At 57.4% G+C, this 13688-nt stretch overlaps 1 protein-coding gene across 4 annotated transcripts; it reads right to left on the bottom strand.

Annotated features, from left to right (window-relative positions):
• Positions 1-307: 307 nt before the first annotated feature.
• Positions 308-13397, bottom strand: VASP (vasodilator stimulated phosphoprotein). Of its 4 annotated transcripts, none has more exons than XM_047789635.1 (13): positions 13059-13397; positions 6530-6701; positions 6279-6444; positions 4679-4772; positions 4122-4165; positions 3755-3996; positions 3526-3623; positions 2543-2594; positions 2343-2376; positions 2080-2125; positions 1837-1927; positions 1282-1339; positions 308-1153 (listed from the first exon to the last, which is right to left on the bottom strand). In XM_047789635.1, the coding sequence occupies exons 1-13, from the start codon at positions 13061-13063 to the stop codon at positions 1116-1118; spliced, it is 1140 nt and encodes a 379-aa protein (XP_047645591.1). In that variant the 5' UTR covers positions 13064-13397; the 3' UTR covers positions 308-1115. The 4 variants fall into 4 exon arrangements, with proteins under 4 accessions (XP_047645591.1, XP_047645589.1, XP_047645590.1 ...); XM_047789633.1 differs by having other exon boundaries at positions 2343-2379; positions 13059-13396; XM_047789634.1 differs by having other exon boundaries at positions 3526-3626; positions 13059-13395.
• Positions 13398-13688: the final 291 nt, after the last annotated feature.

Below are 13688 nucleotides of genomic sequence, written 5' to 3'. Positions count from 1 at the left end.
TCTGCCTGTTCCCAGTTGGGGAAACTGAGGCCCAGGGGAAGCACAGGGACATGCCCAAGGGCACACTATGCGGGACTGCCCTTGGCTTTCTCTAGGATGGCGTAGTGGCGGGGGGGGGGGGGTCAGGGTGGCACAGAGCGAGGAAGCTGCCTGGTAAGGGAGGCCAAGAGGGGGCAGAGGCCACCCTGGCTGCAGGAGAAGGTGGGGGGAGGGAGGGATCGAAGGGGAAGGTGGATTACTGGGGGAGGGAGGGGCACACCCCGTGCTCATGAGAGCAGCCCTTCAAATCACTCCAGAAATCTCCACATGTATAAAAACTGGCAGATTTATTCCGCAGGGGCCCATTTTCAAGAAGCTAAAGGTGAAGGCGGGAGAGGGGAGCTCTCCTCCCCCTTTCCTTTCTCCCTCATCTTATTTTCCCCAGGGGTGAAAATGGCCTGGACCCCCCAAACCTACCCAAATAAAAAAACCAAAAAACTGAGGTTCCAAAAAGTTACAGCATCTTAATTCCTCATAGAAAAGGGGAAGGAGCCAGAGGGAAGGGAGGTCCCTGCAGTGGGGGAGGTGCCCCCAGCCTGATGGGACACCCCCCCCTTAAACAGCTGTCCCAAATGGGACAAGCCAGGGGCACAGCATTTAAAAACTCCCCACACCCCATTTTATCAAAACCAAAGAGAAAAAAAATTTCCTCCCCCCAACCTAAATATATATATACTTTTTTCCTTAAAAAAACAAAACAAAACTTCAAAGGCATTAAGCGTTAAAGTGAATCTAGAACAAGGGAATGTGAAATTCCCTCCTTCCTCCCCCCTTTACTGTGGGGCTAACTGGTACATCCCCAGCAGAGGAACCAGCCCCAAGGGGATGGCTGAGGGGAAGGACCAAAGGGAGCAAAGGGTGGGGGCCTCCCCAGCCAATCAGCAGCCAGTATGGGTGTGGGCCTGGTGCCAGGGAAGCCACACCCCCTTGGAATTTTACAAGTGAGATGGGGAGTGGGGGAGACGCATTCCTGTGTAGTCTTCAGCCAATTCCAAGTCAAGTAGAGGCAGGGAAAGCAGGGTGACAGGCGAGGGGGTGTGCAGAAAGGAGAAATTGGATCTTCTGGGGCCCTGTGGTCAGGGGGAACCCCGTTTCCTCAGCTCCTGGACAAAGGCTGGAAGGAAACAGGGGGCAGAAGTCAGGGGCAGAGCCGCTTTCCCCTTCCTTCCCAAACAGGGCTCATTCTGAGAGACAGGATGCCTCCAAAAGAAATACACGTTTAAAATAAAAAAACAACCTCACCTTCAATTATTTCCTGTTTCACTTTCTGCAATTCCTTCCTCACCTCTTCCAGAAGCTCCTGAAAATAATGGGGTACAACCAATCCAAAAGGGTACCAGGATTTGGAAAAATGACACCCCCTCCCCCCCACCCCCCGCTTCTTAATGACTGACATCACTGGCAAGGCCACAGAGTGACTGAAAAGTCTAGGCAAGAATTCTGGATCCTTGGAGCCAGAAGAAAAGTGCTGGAGAACATCCAGTACCAGGGCTGGCAAATACATTCTGGTCTCCTGCCAGCTCCAACTGGGGATACATGTCTGGGGCCAGTGTGGTGAAAAGGATTCTGGGTACTCAGCAGGAGTGAGTGCAGTGATAGGTTGATTAGTACTGTCTGCCACAGGCACTGGATATGGTGCTGTGTCATCCCTGACCTGATGTAATCTCTCCATGTCTCAGACTGGAAGACTGAGGTTTTCAAGGCCTTTTCTAGAAACCCACAGCAGGTCAGTGCAGAGCGTGAACCCAGCTCTCCTTTCTTCCTGTAGCTCCTTTCTATCCGCCAGCCCCAAAGTACCTGTTTCACCCTCTCCAGGTCGGACTCATCACTGGAACTAGGCATAGCGGGGTGGGCCTCGGAAGCAGTCACTGAAGAAGATGACTTCATTCTGAGAGAATTGGTGTGGTTCAGGACAGAAAAGAGGTTAGAAAGAGGTTGGCTTCCCCTGCCTCCCATTCCAGGGATCACACTGTGTTCCTCCCTACAAATTTGGCAAATCCAACTATTTTTGGGGGTGGGGCCCCTGTATTGATGGCCCACCTTGGCAGGGTTGTGCTGTTCTTCTCCCAGGGTCTCCGCACAGATTCTGGGGGACAGGCAATAAATCAAAAAAGATCAGGGACAAGGAATGCCCTGCCTCAATCTTTTCCCCCAGCCTCATCATCCCCTGTTCGAGGAACCTTCTCAGGAGACTACAATCCCCAGCATTGTTTGTGCAGCCTCTCCCATGAAGGTGTATACTATGTGAAAAAAGAGCATCCTGGGACTGGTAGTTCCTGTGACTAGACTGGGCTCTCACTCACCGGTGTGGGCTGGGACTCTGGGCTCTGGCTCCTCCTGCTGGTAGGAAACAAAACTATCATGAGCCAGCCCCCATCACACCTCCGTTCATTTTCCTCCTCCAGCCTCAAACCCAGCCCATCCTTATCACAGCCTCCTCTCCATATTCCTACCCATATGGTACAGCCTACGGTGTATGTGGCAGGAAGAGCCCCTAACTCACATTGGCAGATTCATCCTTGGTGGGTTTCTCCCCAACTTGTGTGGCTTTCCTTCTGTGAGAAAGGCAAAAACAAATGGCTTCCGTCTCCCGCAGCAGCTCAACAGTTCCCTTCCCAGAGTTCTGAAAAGGTGGATTCTAGGGTGTGGATTTCTGGAATTGGTCAAGGCTAAGAAAACTTTAGTTTTACTTATGTGGGGCCGTATCCGAGGCATATGGAATTCCCAGGCCAGGGACTGAATCTGAGCCGCAGCTGCAACCCAGGCCAGGGTAATGTTAGACCCACAGGCCGGGGACTGAACCTGCTCCTCTGCAGGGACCCAAGTCACTGCAGTGGGATTCTTAACCCACTGTGCCACAGCAGGAACTCTGGGAAAACATTGGTTTAAGAAGTTAAAGAGGAGTTCCCGCTGTGGAGCAACAGGATTGGCAGCGTCTTGGGACACAGGTTCGATCCCCGGCCACAACTATGGCTCTGATCTGATCCTTAGCCTGGGAACTCCATATGCTGTGGAGCAGCCCTCCCCCCCCCCCCCAAAAGAAGAAGAAGTTAAAGAGAGTGCTGTTCTCGAACTGGAGTGGGGTTGTGAGTCCCATGTTCAGGAGTCACAGAGTTGTAAAGGCGCAGGAAGGGCTTTCTGTTTAGACCGCTGGGATTCTAGGACTCAGAGTTCCCAGACTCTGAGGCAGGCTCTCCCAGGGGCCTAGAATTCTGGGTTTGACAACATTCCGGAGGCTACCTGGGTGGTTGCAAAGCTCAGCCATCTCAGGAGAATGCAGTCCCCATCATTATATCCCGCACCTGCCTATCAAAGAGCTAACTTTCACCCAAAGAAACAAACGAAACAGGAATCTGAGCCCTCCCCCAACCTAGCCCTACTGAACCTGGCCCTACTGAACTGGAATCTCCAGGCGATAACTGCGGGTCTCAGGGCTTTGTCCCCAGGGCTTTCCACGGCCAGTGAGGGCTCTCGCCTGAGGCTCACCTGCGGGCCAGCATGGCATTCATCTCTTCCATGAGTCCCCCGCCCGTGCTTCGACTGCTCTCAGCTTTGGGGGCCACGGACCCCCCTGAGGCCTCCTCCTGCTGGAGAAATTACAAAGAAGAGGGGGCTCTATGGGTGGGCTTCCTAGCCTCCCTGCCATCCTGTGCAGCTCCCAGGCAACTCTGGCCTCAGCCCATTATTCCATCAGGCCCCTTCACCCCCCTCTTACCTTGCTGACTTTCTTGAGTTTGGCTCCGGCAATGGCTGCTGCCAGGCCAGGGGCCCCAGCTCCTCCACCAGTGGGGCCTTGTGCTGTGGGGAGGGGAGGAGGAGGGGGCGGGCCTCCCCCTGCTCCAGGGCCAGCAGCCGAGACCCCCGAGGAGGAGAGACCAGGGGGTGGAGGGGGACCTGGAGGAGGGGGAGGTCCTGGAGGTAGGGGTGGTCCCCCAGCTGGGGGAGCAGGTGGGCCTCCTGTAAGACACACAAAAAGGAGGGGTGCTGAGAGATCAGCCTCATTCTTGGTTGTCTGCTTGACCCACCGCTCCTCCGAGGCAATCCCCCAACCTCCAGACCCCCGAGGCCATTCAAGCAATCACCTGCATTGGAGACCCTGCGCTCCAGGTGCTCCGGCTGCTGCTGCCTGGGTGGGGAGAGGACGAGCTGCCATCATGCAGGGCCCCGAGGAGGGCCAGCCACCTCCCAGACTGCCCCTCGTGCCCCTCAGAATGTCCCCGGTGAGGCTGGCTCCTAAGCCCCACTGTGCCTTCCATTCCCCAGGGGCCCAGGAAAGGGTTGCAGGGAGGAGGGCAGGAGACAGGGACAGGCTGAGACCAGGATGCGAGCAATCTAGTCATCAGACTGACAGGAACACCTGAATTACAAAATGCCTTTGAACAATCTCTCGTCCTGGACTCTGGGAATCAGGGGGACCGGGAGTTGAAGGGTCAGAAGTTTCTGCCGCAATGGGTGTCAGGAGTTTATCAAACTCCAGGAGGTGGGGGGGTCTCTGAAAGCTAGCAATTTCTAGTCCCCTGGGCATTGGAACATTCTGGAAACTTAACATTGGAGAGTTCTGAACTCTAGGAGTCAGGGGTTCTGGAACATCCTAGAACTCTGGCAGGGGTGAGCTTCTGCACTCAGGGACTGGCCCCACCTTTTCTGCTGCTCCAGCTCCTCTGGGGCGGGGCCATTCTGCACAGACCAGGTGGGGGTTGCTGCAGCTGGTGGCGGGGGCGGGGGCCCACCTCCTGAAAGGTGAGAGTAAGGTGGATGAGTCACCCCCGGAACCCAGCCCCAGCCCTCGGCTCTTTCCCTCCGCTCTCCCAGGCCTCCCAGAGGCCCTGACACCCTGGGCTGGGGTGTGGGCACCTGGGCGACCCGCAGTGACGGTCGCCGCCAGCTGACCTGACTGAGCTGATGTGAGGTGGGAGCTGAGAGGATGCCCAGATTGCGGCGGGGGGGCGGCAGTGGGGGGACAGTGAAGGCCCAGAGGGGGCAGTCACTTGTCCCAAGTCCCACAGACCAGAATTTGCAGGAACAAGACTTGAATTCAGGCTGCCTCTGGCATCTAGGTTTCCAACCGCCCCCCGCCCCAGCCGCAGCATGCAGTGGCTCGAAACTGGGCCACAGCGGTGAAAGCACCAAATCCTAACCACTATACCACCAGGGAACTCCCTGGCATCCAGGCTTTTAACCCACTGTCACGGCCCCTCAGACCCGCACCTGAGAACCCAGGAAAGGGTGAGAGCCTCCCCCTCACTGCCCTCGGGCCTCAGGCTCCCAGGTATGTTTCTGGGCCGCAGACAAGCAAGCCCCTCCCCAGGGGCACCAAAGCTGCTCAGGAAGCAAAACACCTCTGCCATCTGGTGATCTGACTTTCTAGAGCGGTGACCCCAGACCCCAGCTGCACAGCTGTCACGTAAAGCCTTGCCCCTTAAGGTGCCGCTTGTGGACTGCCCCTTAAGGTGCCGCATCGCTGGGGGTGCTGCAGCTGGTGGCTGGTGGCGGGGGCGGGGGCGGGGGCCCACCTCCTGGAAGGTGAGAGTAAGGTGGATGGCTAGACATGTAGAGGCTCGGGCTCTAGTCCTACCCAAGTGGGTCAGCATCTGCATTTTTTTTCTAGACGATTGGTGGACACATGCAAGTTTCAGAAATACCAGCTGGAGATTTTTTTTTTTTTTTTTTGTCTTTTTGCTATTTCTTGGGCCGCTCCTGCGGCATATGGAGGTTCCCAGGCTAGGGGTCTAATTGGAGCTGTAGCCGCTGGCCTACGCCAGAGCCACAGCAACGCAGGATCCGAGCCGCGTCTGCGACCTACACCACAGCTCACGGCAACGCCGGATCCTTAACCCATTGAGTAAGGGCAGGAACCGAACCTGCAACCTCATGGTTCCTAGTCGGATTCGTTAACCACTGCGCCACGACGGGAACTCCTGGAGATTTGTTTCTGAATACCACTGCCTCAAAACTAACTGATGATGACAGAAGTCAGAACACCGGTTATGTGGAGAAAGGGTACAGGGAGATTTCTGGGGCTGGAGACATCCAGATCTTGATCTGGGAGGTGGTCACTTGGGGTTGTGCACGGGTGAAGTGCGCCCATAGGAAGCACACGTGTTCTATGTGGGGGTGCACAGGAGCCCACAAAATCCTTGTGATAAATCTCCAGGGTAGCGGCGAACTGGCCCTATTTTCGGATGAGTCCACTGAGGCCCAGCACAGGGCTCAGGGCTCCCCTCCGCCCAGGCCCCTACCTTCCAGGGCCTCTAGGGCACTGGCCATGCCACTGGCGAACTGCGTTGCGTCCTCCTTGCTGCCAAAGTTGAGGCCCCAGACCTGGCGGGCGTCGCGCCACTGGTGGAAGTTGGGGGTGGCCTGGTTGTACTTGACGCCCCGGACGATGGCACAGTTGATGACCACCTGGCAGGAGGGGAAAGGTGCGTGAGGGGTGCTGAGGGGTGCTGGGGCGCATGCGTGGGCAGCGGGGAGGGGAGGGAAGCCTCGCCTGCTGGTCCGGCTGCATCTTCCGGCCGACCACCCGGAAGGAGTTGGCGGTGGGGTTGTGGTAGATCTGGACGCGGCTGAAGGCCTGGGGGCCCGTGCCTGCAGGCAGCCATCGCTTGTTGCTGTCATCATAGAGCATCACAGTGGCCCGGCTGGAGCAGATGACCGTCTCGCTGCCGGGAGGGGGAGAAAGGGAGAGGCGCCAGTTAACTGAGGGGAGCCCGGCACCCTCCCTCCAGGGGCCCGTCACCTTCTCCACCTGGGTCCCCCTGGGAGATCTGAAGACGAAGAGCATGAGGAGAGGAGGGACCCACGGAGAGGCGGAGGAGGACAGGCACATGGGGAGAGAGGGTCGGGGACAAACCTTCAGAGAGACCCAGGCAGACGGGGAGACTGGGAGAGAAAAGACAGACTGATAGACAAATGGGATGTGAGACAGACAAGGAAGGAGGCATCTAAACAGTCAGATGGAGAGAGACAGGAAAAGGAAAAGTCAGAATGACTGGGAGAGGCAGACATGCAGGCTGATGCGGAGAGAGCCGTGAGACAGATGGAAAGACAGACAGATGGGAAGAGCTGGGGAAATCATGGAAAGGCAGGGAGCAGAGACAGAGACGGCCAGAGGAGGAAGATGAAGAGATGGACCGAGAGATGCAGAGTGAGAGCCGGAGGAGGGGGACCTGGGAGAAGCGGGTGGGAGGGACGGGGCAGGAGCCCCAGGCAGCGCTGGGAGCCAGCCCCATGTGGTGCCCTTGCAGCCTCAGTTTCCCCATCTCTGCCAGGGCAGCACTCCCCCCACGGCCGCCCCTGGCTCCCAATTCAGGGGGAGGAAGCTGAGGTTCAGCGAGGGGAAGGGTGAGGCTTGCGCCAAGTTGAGGACCGAAGCTGGATCCCAGGCTCTTCCACTTCCTGCCGCCCACCCCATCCGGCCCCCCCAGGCACCAATGGCCATCAGCAGACACTCCCTGCTCATGCCAGGCAGTGACCCAGACAGGCTCGGCCCCACCCTCCAATGTGGGAGCCAGTGGTGTCCAGATAGAGAGAACTCAAGGCCAGGCCTGGGGCTCAGAGTCTGTAAACTGGTTCAGGATTTGACAGTCACAGACCTGGGTTCCCATCCCTGCTGGGCCACCTAGTCCATGTGACTCAGGCAAGCAACCTTCCCACACCTGAGAACTCACCTTCCTCTCCTGCAGCCTGGGGAAGTGACAGACCCCACCTCCCAGGGCAGTGGCAGAAATAAAATGGATCTGGGCCTGTAAAGTGCTTGGCACGGCGCCTGGCAGGTAGTGAGTGCCTAGTAACAGCATCCCTTCCAAGGGCACCCTGAACAGGCCCTGCTGGGGACAGCCACTGTCCTCCCCCCCCCACCAGTCCATCTGGGGAATTACATCGCCTTCCGCCCCCAGTGAGGAAATGCAGGCTCCCAGACCTCCCACACGGGAAGTGACTTGCCTAAGGCCACACACAAACGGGGGTGGAAGCAAGCACGAGTCCCCGCCCAGCCCCACCCCCCACCCCCACCGGACTTTTTCCTGAAAAGAGGAAGTTGGTGACCAGAGGTTTCCGGGGAGAGCTTAGACTCCGCAATGGCTCCTGTCTCTACCAGGGCCGGGGGCTGGCAGGGAAAGCCCCTCGGCAGACCCAGACCCTCTCCCGAGTTTATGTAATCGGGTCCCTCCCTCTCATCAGGCACTTCAGATGCCCTAAGCCCTTTCCTCAGTCTCTGTTTAATCTCCCTGCAGCCCTTCACATGGGCTATTTCATCCTCATTCTGCAAGGACTGCAAACAGAGGCCCAGAGAGGTTGCATGACTTCTGTGTGTATGGTCACAAAGCCAGCACCTAGCAGAGCGAGGATCTGCACCCAGGCCACCTGGCTCCCCAGTCCGCAGGCGTAACCACCCGGGACTGTGTGGGTCCTCCCCAGTCACAAGGTGCGGTTTCCAGACAGACAAATGCCGCCTCGGGGGCTGTTTCTGGCTTCCACTGCCCCTGGCAGGGCAGGGTTGAAGACTCGCCCACACCTGCCACCCACACCCAGGGCAGAATCTGGCCAGGCGCCCGGGGGCCTTCTTTGCTACCCCACCCCTTGCTGCACTTTGCTCTCCCAAGCGACCCTGCCCTGCTGAGTCTCCGGCCTGGTCAGAGAGCCATGTGCCTGCTGAGTGACCCCAGACTGGTCTTGTCCTTCCCCACACCATGACATCCGCATTACAGCTGAAGGATCCTGGTAAAACACAGGTCAAGTCGAGTCCCTCCTCTTCTCAGAAGCTCCTGCGGCGGCTCACACAGAAGAAACGCCAAGTGTTCTCCAGGGCCTTCGCCATCTGTGTGATCTCTCATCTCCTCCCTTCCCTCCCCCCAGCTTGCTGTTCCAGCCCCACTGGCCTCCGGGCTGCTCCTTCCACATGCCAAACACATAACCGCCTCGGGCTCGGGTGCTTATTCTCCCTCAACCTGCAGTTTCACCTCTTTCAGGTCTCCACTGGGCTGTCACCTCTTCTGAGAAGCCCTCCCTGACTGCCCTATCTGGAAAAGCTCCTCTCCCTCTCACTGCCTGTCCAATGTTTCATAGCACCGATTCCTGCCCGACAGCTCCCTGTCTCCCCCACCAAAACATCAGGACGATGAGGGCAGGGATTCTTGTCCTTTCTGGTCACTGCTGCGTCCCCAGAACCTAGAATGGTGCCTAGCACGTAGTAGGTATTCTGTAGTTGTTAAATTAGCCATCTGTGCAAAAGGAAAGTTTTTTGCAACGGCAGGGGACATTTATTGGTTAGCCTGTGTCCCGGACACTGTTCTGGGCTCCAGTTTCCACCGTGAATCTTGCAATGACCTCAATGAGGTGGACGTGCGGGCTCACCCTTTTCACAGATGAGAGACTGTGGCCACAGAGAGGTAAAGACAGTATCGCAGGTCACACAGCAAGTAAGCACAGGGGCTCCTACTGGAACCCAGCCCCACTCCCCAGGTTCTTAACCTTATTTAAAGATGAGGAAACAGCTAGGCTGAATTTTTTTTAAGGTAAGATATAAAGTGGTGTGTTTCAGAGGTTGCAAAAAAAAAAAGGTGTGGAGGATATAAATACCTCTGCACAGAGTGGTGGTGTGTGCGGGCGACTAGACTAACGGTGGCTGCTCTGAGGCACTGGGGGCCTGAAATGGACAGATGGGGCAAAGGCAAAGGGACCAGTCCTCCTCTTTAGCCTTTTGAATTGCTTGTTATGTCTTTTTGTTTTGTTTTACAATGGGCTGCTATTACCCGTAAAAAACCAGTTCTGGAGTTCCCTTCCTGGCTCATGGGTTAACGAACCTGACTAGGATCCATGAAGATTCGGGTTCGATCCCTGGCCCTGCTTAGCGGGTTAAGGATCTGGTGTTGCCGTGAACTGTGGTGTAGGCCGGCAGCTACAGCTCTGATTGGACCCCTAGCCTGGGCACCTCCATGTACGGCAGGTGCGGCCCTAAAAAGCAAAAACAAACAACAACAACAAAAACCAATTCTTTTACTTAAGTTCAAAAAATAAAACTAGAAAAAGCTAGATCAGAAAATCCCACAGCCAGGAAGCAGGGAGTGAGGTGGAAATGGGGTCTGCCTAATGCCAGTGGTCTCTGGGGTCATGTAGCCTCAATTTGGCCTTAATCCCCAGCCAGCCCAGAACTCGCCCCACAAGTCCTCGCATTCTGGAAAACTCTAGCATGTAGTAGATAAAAGAAGGTTCAAGTCACCCCCTGGCTGTGTGGCTTCACCTCTCCGAGCCTCAGTTTCCGGCCCTGGAAATCATAACTCACTGGATTGAAAGAGATAAGAAAAGCCCTCAATGCAGGACCTGGAATTTGGCACTGGCTCCGTATGAGGGAGCTGCGAGGCATTACAGGAGAGAGCTTCTCATCACAGGAGGCAATCAAGCATAGTCACTCTGGATTACTCAAACTTTCCGGATTAGAAGCTTGCCCTTCCCTTCACCCCTTCAGTCTACAGCCCCTTAAACCATAAACCTTGGGATCCACCCCCCAGACCCCCAGGCACACACACAACTTTCCAAACTACAGATCTTTCCCATCTGGGAAGTGGGACAGTCATAATAGTATCAATCTCTTAGAACTGCTAGGAGGATCAAATTGAATCTAGGCACCTTAGTACAGTACCTGGCACACAGTACATGCTTGATCAAATGGTCTCTTACTTTTAAAAAAACATAAATTAAGAAAATAATAATAATTACAAGTACTGGAAGACGAAGGAAATGGTCCAAGTTTTTCTTGAGCCCCTTCTGCCCTGAGATTCTCAGACCTCTGCCCCACTTCCCAGCCTTCCCAGAATCCCAGTTCAGAATCCCGGACACAGCAGACACTCAACAAATATTTGTCAAACCAGGAGAAAAAGAACTGTATCTTGTAATTTTCCATCTCAACATTCTCCCTTCCAACTGCCCCCAAGACTGTCCCCAGCCAAACCAGCCAGAAGTCAGAGGAGCCCAGCCCCCCCCCCCTTCCTCAGTAGTGCTTAGGAATTTCTGAGCGATCTTGGGCCAGGCCTTTCTCTCTTTGAGCCTCAGTTTCCCCAGCTGCCTCCCCCCCCCCATACAGGGGCATGGATCCTTTGGAATCCTGGCAGGGGGAGAAGGGGCCCGGCCCAGGAAGTCGGGTGTGGTCACAGGCAGGGAAGACCCCTCTCGAGGTGGGAGTAACCCTCTGGTGGGACAGGCCTCGGCTTGACTTCTGCCCACCCCCCAGGAGGTGGGAGGTTTGGCCGAGGCCAGCAGTTGGGGGCCTTGCGGGAGGGCGAGGGCCTCCGGGACTGGGGGAGGGGGGCGGGAGGCCCAGACATTGCTCCTGCCCTTTTACGGTCTCAGTGAGTGAGGCAGCACTAACTCGGACATCCGCCATCCGCCTTCCACGGTGCCTGGGACCGGAAACGCGGCGGGGGGGGGGGGGGGAGCGGGGAGGCAAGGGGTTGGGGCTGGGGGACTGGGGGGAGAGGAGAGTCCCCCCGGGAGGAAGGTGAAGGAACGGAGCCTGGCTCCCGAAACCTGCCCCCTCGGGGCGTACCTTGAAGGGATGTTGCTGTGAGCAGGGGCAGGCTAGGCAGGAAGTCTAAGTGCGGGTCTGCGGGTGCTCCCTTGCTCCAAATTTTCCAACAATCCCTTTACCGCAGAAGGAACAAACGTGGGAATGGGGGTTCTCTGATGACCGTAAAAAGCAATGCCACCCTGATGTGAGAGGGCAGGAGTACGGGGAATGTGGGGGAAGTGGGAGGATGTGGGCAGCAGGGGGTTAATCCCCAGCCGTCCCTGGGGGCCTCCCCCTCAACCTGGGGGCTCTGGGGCAGGAAGTCCCTGCGAGAGTAGAGGAAGGGAGGTAGTATTGTCAGGCTCAAGGGAGAGATTATGGGGGGCCAGGGGGAGGGGAGAATAGGGGGGCCTAGTCGGGTCCCCCAGCCAACACCGGCCCCGCCCTCAGGTGAGCCCAGGAGTTTTGAAGGAAGCCCAGGAAAGACAAAATCCCTGGGTGCCTTGGGCCCCCCGTCCCCAGGATTAAATTCCTGGGAAGATAGCTAGAACTCTCTGGGAAGCCCGGGTCCCAGGGGAAGAGGGCTATGACCTTGAAGCTTCCCAACGCCCCCTCCAACAACCGCACAACTCCGGACCGCTGGGGAAGGGGGGGCGGTGTGGAGAGAAGGGGGAGGCGCTGTGGTGGGGAAAGCAGCCGGCCCACGGCGCTCCTTGCCCGCCCCCCACACCAGCTGTCTCGACAGGTGAGTCAGGAAGACAAAGGCCCCTCTTCCCCCAGCTGCCGCGCCCCCTCCCTCCCGAGGGCCCGCACAGGTGGGAAAAGGGGCTGCCCCTCTGGCTCGGGGCCGGGGTGCCGCCCTCGGCCCTAGGCACAGCCCGTTTTAAGCAAATTGTGAGTGGGAAGCGGCGGGGAGTCCCAACCAGATCCTCGAGGCTGCGTCTGGGTCGGTGGATCTGTCCGCACCAGCCTCCTCCACAGGAGGACGAGAACCCCTAAATTTAGGGGGTTAAGAGCCCTCGAAGTTAAGGGGCAAAGTCCTCTTGGGAAGACGTTTCCCAGCACCATGTAAAGAGGGACCCCGAAAGCCAAGATCTTCGTTTCAATCTCTCTTCCAGGTCCCAGGGACCCTCCAAACTGGCCCCCCATAATCTCTCTTGGGGCCGGCTAAGATTTGGGGGGAGTCTGAGCCCTGCCTAAATCCCAGCCTCCCGGCCGGGAGTATCTACCAACTTAGAAGTCCTCCGAAAAAGTCTTTTAAAAATTCGGGAGTCCTCGGAGCGCCCCCAAATCTGAGGGCTCCCGGGAGAACCTCACCGGCACCACCCGGAGCCTTGGGAGTCAAGGGAAAGTGATCAATATTTGGAGCCCGTCCAAGGGGGATCGGCCTCAAATTCGAGGCTCCCAGTGCCCTGTCCCCAAATTCCAGACTGGAGCAAGCTGGGGGGAGGGGGACAAAGGCGGGGCGGGATCCCGCGCCGGGCAGGGAAGGGTCTGGAGGCAGTTCGAGGCTCACCTCATGGCTGCTCGGCTGGCGGGCGGAGCGCCCACGGGGTAGGTGCTCCCGGGGCGCCCCTGGCTCGAGGTTCAGGGGTTCGGGGCTGGCTCCAGGTTCTGCTCAGTCTCCCCCAGGGTCCCGCCCCATAGAGTCCGGCTTCCTGGGGGGAACGTGGACAGGGCCGGGGCGGGTCCTCAGGCGCCTCCTCCCTTTGGGGATCTGATCCGGGGTCCTTGCGGCAGAAAAGGGGTGCGGCGTCCCCTCCCCGGCGCGCCCCCTCAGCTGGCGGCCGCTACAATGTTACTCTTACTACTGTACTTCTCTTCGCTACATTTCGTTCCAAAATTCCACTCCCCGCACCCACAATGCCCTGCGCCTTAAAGGGGCCGCGGACACCTCCAGGCAGTGGGATTGGAGGGTGGAGGGTGCTTAAAAGGGCAACGCGGAACCTTAGACTTCCGCTATTTCCCTCTTCCCCAACGTTATTGCACAGCGATGCACTCTGGGGAGTCACCCCCAAATTAGGGGGGCAAGCTTGTTGGGGGGGAAGGGATCCTTCCTTCATCCTTAGTTCTCTCTCATGATAGAAATTTCTGGGGACTCTCAGTGGGGGCACAATCTCTTCTCACCCTCCCCATCGACTTCTCC

Source organism: Phacochoerus africanus, chromosome 8 (assembly GCF_016906955.1).
Source record: "Phacochoerus africanus isolate WHEZ1 chromosome 8, ROS_Pafr_v1, whole genome shotgun sequence".
NCBI lineage: Eukaryota > Metazoa > Chordata > Mammalia > Artiodactyla > Suidae > Phacochoerus > Phacochoerus africanus.
Note: the sequence above shows the minus strand (reverse complement) of the source record. Positions and strands in the feature narration are given on the sequence as shown.

Excerpts from the sequence above, each read along its gene's own strand:
- VASP (XM_047789631.1), bottom strand. Across the intron at positions 4,773-6,278 it reads TGCCCTAGAGGCCCTGGAAG|GAGGTGGGCCCCCGCCCCCG; the intron begins GTAGGGGCCTGG and ends CTCACCTTTCAG. Across the intron at positions 1,340-1,836 it reads ACCTGGAGAGGGTGAAACAG|GAGCTTCTGGAAGAGGTGAG; the intron begins GTACTTTGGGGC and ends CATTATTTTCAG.